Below are 8,429 nucleotides of genomic sequence, written 5' to 3'. Positions count from 1 at the left end.
ACAGTTGCTGCAACTGTATAAGTGTGAAAATGGCCCAGCAACAGGCAGTGTGTTTTGTCCTTTTGTGCATAAGGTCACTATGAATTGGAAGTGACTCAAAGGCACCTCCTAGGAATCCTAAGAAGTCAGTTTGCAAACTAGTTGTTATTGATTTGAAAGAATAGAAAGGACTGGCACTGAATATAAATCCATACAACTTGCTATGAGAAAAAAAGCCATGTTCTAAAAGGCACATATGATTTTCATTCTGGGAAACCTCATAATCTCATCACAGAACCTATGATAAAATCAAACAGAGTGTCACCTATTGGAGCCCAGGCATGCCACAACTAAAGCAGTTTGCTAAAAACCAGTCATTGGGGGTTTTAATTCCTCAATCATCAAATAGAAGAAAGAAGTGCTAGTCTCCTACCACAATGGGAACCCTGCAAGGCAATCCCACGCTATCCTATTTTGGTGCTATGTGCTTGTTTTGAAGGCGTTCTTAGGTGGTATAAGAGGTAGTCTACGTGGCTATGAAATCGAAGGATGGATGTTTGCTCTCACTGAGCACTGCCTCAGCACAAAGACCAAGCAACATAACTCTGAAAAAGATCAGTCATCAAAATTTCGGTGGTGCACACGCTATTTTGGCACGTACAGGGTTACTATGAATCAAAGGAGACTTGGCAGCAACAGACTTGTTCTATTTGACAACAAAAAACATTCTTTTCTACAAAAATAATTGTTGCAAGATATTTTGTTGCTTCATAACCTCAGCTTTCTGATGGGTGGAATCAAAGTTATGAGTTTAGAATTTATTTGGTGTTTTCTATTGTGTTGGGATTAAAGAAATGCTTCTTCAAAGTTTCTACAGCTTTGTGGCAATGATGTTCCAATTCCCTTTTATTAAAGAGAGAAAAATGTAACAACAAACCCAAATCTTCAACAAATTGTACTCAAAAGTGAGAACAATAAAATGCCAATATATAAATATTCTCAGCAAATTCTAAGCAATCATCTCCTAAAAACAAAACAGCTAATATGACTGCTAACCAACACTGTTAAAAAACAGTGTAGGTAATTTTCTCCTTGGTTCCGTTTACCCTCCCAGTTTTTTCAATGTATTTGCAACTTTTGTACAATTCATTTGGCAAAAAACAAGGCATTCCCCTTTAAAGATACTGTGACACAGCATCAGATCAGAAGAAGACGGTGCAGGTGCCCCTTTCAACAACAGCAGCGCATTCCTATGTCATCTTCTTTCACATTGTAAGTTCTCAAGTCAGCCACGGCTGCATCATAGGCTAGCAATTGTAGTTAGACTTTTACTGGGACTTTCTTACTCATTGTGTTACTTCACATATATTGATTTCTGAGAACATCAAGATTATTTGTTTCTACATCACAATTGGAAAGAAAAGTTATGTTGCTGATTATGTAAGGATTATAAAATTTAGACATTAAAAAAAGAGACTTTGCCCTCAGGCCACCTTAATGGGGTAAAGTCAATTGCTGAAAGGTGTGCATGCCAGATGACTTTGGGTGTCACTAAAAAAGCACCTTAAAAATGAGTGGTCCATTTTGCTTCCTGCTCTCGATCTGCACGCGGCTTGTTTCCTACCTCCTGTACTTGGGACGGGATTTGCGGCCTAGCTTCCACAGCCTTGGGGATCAGGAGGATCCTTCAGGAAGACACCCGAATTTCAGCTCTGGGAGTAGAGGATCTACAACCACCATAAGCAGCACTATCATGGATGTAGACAGCACAATTTCCAGTGGGCGTTCAACTCCAGCCATGATGAACGGACAAGGAAGCACTAATTCTTCAAGCAAAAATATTGCCTATAATTGTTGTTGGGACCAATGCCAGGCTTGCTTCAACTCCAGCCCAGATCTGGCAGATCACATCCGTTCCATACATGTAGATGTTCAGCGAGGAGGGGTATTTGTTTGTTTATGGAAAGGTTGTAAAGTATACAACACTCCATCAACCAGTCAAAGTTGGTTACAGAGGCATATGCTAACACACAGTGGAGACAAACCTTTCAAGTGTGTTGTTGGTGGCTGCAATGCCAGCTTTGCTTCTCAGGGAGGGCTAGCTCGCCATGTACCCACGCACTTCAGTCAGCAGAATTCCTCAAAAGTGTCTAGCCAGCCAAAGGCCAAAGAAGAATCTCCTTCTAAAGCTGGGATGAACAAGAGGTGGAAACTAAAGAACAAAAGACGCCGTTCACTCCCACGGCCACGTGATTTCTTCGACGCACAAACACTGGATGCGATCAGACACCGAGCCATATGCTTTAACCTCTCAGCACACATAGAAAGTTTAGGGAAGGGGCACAGTGTTGTTTTTCATAGTACTGTAATAGCTAAGAGAAAAGAGGATTCTGGAAAGATAAAACTTTTGCTTCACTGGATGCCTGAAGACATTCTGCCTGATGTATGGGTGAATGAAAGTAAACGACATCAATTAAAAACTAAAGTAGTTCATTTATCAAAGTTACCCAAAGATACTGCCTTGCTTTTGGATCCAAACATATACAGAACAATGCCGCAGAAGAGGTTGAAGAGGTAAAACATAAATCAATACACAGGAGAGCAAACAAGCGGGGACACCTGCAGTCTTAGTCACTGACATGGGTTTAGGAAAAGTTGCACATTAGAGACAAACCCCCCTTTTTAACCCAGTATTTAGAATAATATTTATGCTTAGTGTAAACATTCTGTGAATGCAGTAGATTCTTCTGTGGAATATATTAATATATTTCTGTATATCCACATTTTCATGGAATGGTACTGTGGGAGACTGAGCAAACACTCTTTGGCAACTTAGTGGAACCACTTCTTAAAGGCTTTGCATGCTTGCTGCTTTAAGCTGCTTTCCCCCTTAGTGATCACACTCGTTTATATTGGAAAGAGAAAAATTCCAACACGTGTCCTTAAAAATACCAGAAGACACTGTGAGGATAATGGGCTTGACAGTGTCTATTCATTTGAAATCGTATTAGGAAGTATTTAGACAATGAAAATCATCGAGAGATAATTTACCTTCTAATTATGATTAATAGATGTGATTGGTTGCCATTTGTGTTCTTTTGCAGAACTCTGATAAGAAAAATGTTCAGTTTGTATGTAAGCAAACAGTGAACGCCATTTGCAATCAACTAAAACTTTGTCTAGCATTAGGGCAGAGAATTACTGTTCAGGGTGTTGCAGTATGTCTGGTGGCCCCCCTTCAGGATTAGGGTTTTCTCATGGAGTACAGTATGTTCATATTTGCCTATAAAAACTAGTCTGTTAACGGTTTTTTAAAAACCTCTATTTCAAATGATTTGAATAATCATATTTGCATTTTAGCCTATATAAGACTAATTCCCCCCCCCCCCCTTTTGGACAAATTCATTTGGTTTTTGAGTTGTTTAATGTAAAAAAAAACTTGTATTTTTTTAAAGTATCTTCAAACTGAATCTTTTATGCACCAAAGTTGGTTTTTTGAAAAGAAAAATAAAAATCACTTTCTTGCTTGGTAAGCAAGAAGCCATATGGGTTTTTTTTAACTTACAGAAATGGAAATATGTGTAACTTGTTAGTATTGTATCAAACAAATGTTGCATAGAGATAATAATAGTACATTGCTTGTAAATACTTCAGCAGATTTGTAATATATTTTTATATTATGAAATGTACTGTAGATGTTTTTCTAGAGGCATGAAAATGTATATATTATGGTAGAAATAATATTGAAGGATATTGTAACTCACTAGTGCTGCCAGAGAAATTGTTAATAAAGCACCTTCTTTAACAATAAATGTCTTTTGCAGACTTAAAGGACTATGTACTACTGTTAGTATCTATAAGAACAAAACACATTGAGCATCCTTCCAGAAAGTCTTTGAGGGAGGACCTGTACCCATAATAGAATTATGGCACTCATTGCTGACAGTGACCGTGAAGTCAGTTATTTCCTTACTGTTGGAAGAACATATTGTAAAGTATGTTGTTATATGCAGTCAAACTGCATAAAATACTCCCGATTGAGGAGTTTTCACTTTACTACAGTAAATATAAAAACCAGCAGTTTTTACACTAAATTTTTAAAAGAAACAATAGACAAAGATATAAGAACTAAGCCTTTGGTTCCAAAATGGGAAGAACTCCATATGATACATAAGTCATTTCTCGCTTGCTTTAAATTTTTTTTAATTATGGAAGAATTTATTACAGTGGGTTAAAGAGGTATATACATGGAATGAGTCGTAAAATGTAGTAAGTGCAAATTCAAGCACTGCTGTAAGACATTCTGGAATGGTTGTTGAATTAAGGGTATTATCCATGTGATCTGTAGCCAATGTGATTTTATTTAAAAAAGAAAGTGTGATTTTATGTTGCTCTTTTTCTCAAGCACTTCATCATTGCTTATCCTGTATCTAAATCTGCAATCTCCTTTTTTGTTTTTTAATTTTGACTTGTTATGAAATTGCCAAATAGAAATGTTTCAGATTTATAGTTTGTACTTGTATTTTTATTTTATTGCTTCATGTTCTTAATTGTCATTCTTAATTGACGGATGATTGTAGACCTTGCCTAAGTATTTTTTTCTAATAAAACAGAGCAAATCACATTTAGCTTCAGAATGGTAACAATTCAATTAAGTTTTAAAATGACTTCTGAAAATACACATCTGGTGCTTTCTTTAGGGACACATGAGTAAATTACTTTTTTTCTGTGTTACTTCAAAACCAGATTTCATGGCCGCTACTATTTCAAGATCTTTTCTGCTTATCTGCCTTTGATTCCTTACTATTTTTTAACACACCAGAGAGAATGTGGAATAAAATGAGCTAATTTTATAACGTTAACTATATACATCCAGTTATGAAAATAAGAAAATAGTGTGAAATTTTAAATTTGTAATGTTTATTTATGGATGTCTACTCATTTATATTGTTCCTCCTAACCCCAAAGTATGATATATACATAAATATATATAATTGGGCACCTGAAATAATCATTAGTTTAGTTTGCATCTAGTGAATTGCAGCCTGTAAGCATACTCATTAATTTACTTGTTGTCTGGAAAAGATTTCTGTTAGTAGTGTCAGAGTTGTGTAGTGAATCTTATGGCCTTCTAAAATACTTACTAACTGGCTCTTTAAAAAGTTTGCTGACACGTAGTCTAGTTGATAAAAATTTTGGCAAATACATTTAGACTATATGACTTGCATTTTCTTATGGTAGTGTTTATCTTGAAAAAACAAGCCACTATACTGAAAATTAGTGAAAAAATTTTAAATTTAAGTTATAATATTCATTGTCATACCAGATGCCTGGAATACATGGTCCTTTCCCCCCTAAATTTTACATTATATTTCTTAATAGTTGCTAACAGCCCAATATTTCATCATTTATGTTTTGTATTTTGTTTTATTAAATAGGACTAAAGGAGATTTTGTAAATCAGATCATGTTTAAACCATATGAGCACATCTACTTTATCTAAGAAAATTTTGAAGTGGAAAATATTGTAAAATTTAAAGCTGTTTATTTTTCTAATAAACTTACCTTTCATATAAAAAAAAATGAGTGGTCACTCTACATTTCTTTTCCTTTATTGTCCTTTCCATTCATTCATTGTCTCAGAGAAACGCGGGCATGAGGATTCGAGATGTGTTTTAAAATTAATCCTAAGGATCTAATGTCTTAAGAAAAATGATCACTTATTAACAATTTAGATTTCCTTGGAAATAAGTTTAAAATAATTACCTGGCCAATAGCATGGCTTGAATTTTGTTCTTCATTTTTGGATATTTGTTCACATTTTCATTGTGAGTTAATATATTGCTAATTTGGCCAACTGTTACAGCAAGAGCAATGAAATTTTAGCCTCCTTTGTGACATAGAATCATATAAAGAAATGCATATTATGTCATCTAAGTCACTTTTTGCCTGTAATTGATTGAAGAATCTGTTTAATATATTTTACATAGCTGTCTTATGTTGTTGTTGTTGCGACATGCCATCAAGTCAGTTCTGACCCATATACATCCCATGCACACAGAACCAAACACTGCATAGTCCTGTGCCGTCCTCACTATTGTTCCCGTGCCCGGGCCCATGGATGCACTGGGTCAGTGCCTCTCATTAAGGGCTTTCCCTCACTTTACAAATATGATGTCCTTCTCCAGTTGCTGGTCTCTCCTAACAATATATCCAAACTGTGTGAGATGAAGTCTTGCCATCCTTGCCTTTAAAGATCACTCTGGCCTTGCTTTTCCCTGTACTGTTTGTCTTTTTAGCCTTCGGTGGTACTTTAGATATTCTTCTCAGGCATCATAATTAAAATACATAGATTCTTTTATGGTCTTCCTTGTTCAATGTCCAACTTTCATATGCATATAAGGCAATTGAAAATACCATGACTTGGGGCTGGCACACCTTAGTCCTCAAAGTAACATACTTGTTCTTTAATACTCTAAAGTGGAGACCCCAAACCCACAGAAGGGATGATATACCCAAGGTGTGGTATAGCACTGATGAAATGCATACTATCCTCTAGTTCTTTAATATTTTCTCCCCTTACTATTATGGTCTTAGTTGTACCTCATTCATCTTGTTAGACTCACGAATGTTTATATGTATAGTTAAGATTGTTTGGCACATGAAATCGAAGATAGATAACCCTTCAGAAACAGTAACAGGAGTAATGGTTACCTCAGGGGATGGGGAGAGAATGGGGGGAAGGGAAGGAGGGGCAGCTGATAGCAATGATGACTGTATAACCCCATTCAAGGGGAACAAATAACAGAATTGTAGGTGAACAGACACATTGGATGGTGTAAGATATTGCAAAAAAATTAATAATAATATAATATATAATAATACTAATTCCTCAGGGGTAGGTTGGGGGAGGGAGGGGATAAAGGGGAGCTGATATCAAAGAGTCCAAGAAAAAAGAAAAGGTTTTGAAACTGATGGTGGCAGCAATTGTACAATTATGCTTGATCTAATTGAATTATGGATTGTTAAAATATCTATAAGAGCTCCCAATAAAATGATTAATAAAAAAAAGAAGCCAGGTGTAGCAGATTTACCAAATGAAATACGTCTTTTGATCTCTTGACTGCTGCTTCTCTGAGCGTTGATTATGGATCCAAGCCAGACAAAATCCTTGACAACTTCACTTCAACCTTTATTCCATTTGTTTTCCATATTACATACACTTTTAAAAAAACTTAACCAACCGTAAATTAGATAAAAAATAACTCATTATAATACTAAGTGAAAGCAAAAAACAACAGAAGCAAGGCTATATAATAAGAAGAACTATACTCCAAAATGAATGTAAAACACCCATCGTCAATAACCAATAATCTCTTAAACTTAAAACAAAGAGTTTATTCAAGAAATGGACCAATTCCCATATCTGCTGGCACTTTGTAAGGTTTTGGTAAAGGACTGCAGAGAAATGAAGTTTTCACAGAGCTGAAATGGAAAGGATAGAGGAATTTAAAATAAATGAGTTCTAATAGGTTGATATTTTCAAAATCAGGCTTTAACAAAAGCAAGATAATGACAGTATCATTTGTGTTAGGCTGGGCTCTCTGGAAGCAAAAAAGGATGATTGGTTTCCATAGCAATTGTCATTCTATCTACTTGATTATTAGAATCCTCCTTTGCAGAGGTAGCTCTTTAGTGAGCATTCATGAGACAGAAAAATCTTCATTTTTTATCATCAATTTAGAGAAGTCTCCCCACATACCTCTGCCCCAACCCCATGGTCACCTATTTTCCAAACCTGATCCTTCCAAGCCCTTGAGCACCCAGCTAAGCCATTTGTGACAGCACGTGAATCGATACAGTCACACACTTGGTCGGTTCTCCTTCCCAGCACAATAGATAAGCAGGTGCACTGCGCAAAGTGAAGTGCTTTCCATCGGAAGGAATTGTTTTCACCACTGTCGTTGGGGAGGCCTCGGAATGGGGCCAGAGTGCTCCCGCTGTCCACCTTACAGCAGGACCTGTATTCCAAGCACAACCATCTGTAAATGAAGCACTCGTTTTCTTTTCCTCAGCCAGCTGATAAGGAGCTCTCTACGTGGTCACGGATACAGAATGAGTGAAAGGTGGCATAGTGGCAGGAGTGGAGACCAAGAGCACTGGGGCCACTGTGTACAGCTTATTTGTACCTTCAGGTCCCACTCCAGCCTGATCTTGAGTATGCTACTTCCGTTAATGATGGAGCACTCTGAGGCTTAGACCACACCCTGTTCACGGTGGGAAGCTGAGTCGGTCTGGTGACTGGATGGCCCATGGTGAGGTGTTCAATCCCAAGGAAGGCCCAGCTTTTCAAAAGGGGAATAGTTGCCTGAAAAGGAGGCAGACTTTGCTTCATCCTCATTGGGGTCTGAAGTGATTCGCCAATAGGGGACTTCCAAAGACACCAAATGG

At 36.9% G+C, this 8,429-nt stretch overlaps 1 protein-coding gene across 1 annotated transcript; it reads left to right on the top strand.

Moving 5' to 3' along the window:
* The first annotated feature begins 1,717 nt into the window (after window positions 1-1,717).
* On the top strand, window positions 1,718-3,355 carry LOC142442845 (zinc finger protein AEBP2). The gene has a single exon (XM_075544220.1). It carries the CDS (start codon window positions 1,733-1,735, stop codon window positions 2,555-2,557), a length of 825 nt encoding a protein of 274 aa, XP_075400335.1. The 5' UTR covers window positions 1,718-1,732; the 3' UTR covers window positions 2,558-3,355.
* The last annotated feature ends 5,074 nt before the right edge of the window (window positions 3,356-8,429 follow it).

Source organism: Tenrec ecaudatus, chromosome 3 (assembly GCF_050624435.1).
Source record: "Tenrec ecaudatus isolate mTenEca1 chromosome 3, mTenEca1.hap1, whole genome shotgun sequence".
Taxonomy (NCBI): Eukaryota; Metazoa; Chordata; class Mammalia; order Afrosoricida; family Tenrecidae; genus Tenrec; species Tenrec ecaudatus.
The sequence above is the reverse complement of the archived record's forward strand: the minus strand, read 5'-3'. Positions and strand labels throughout refer to the sequence as shown.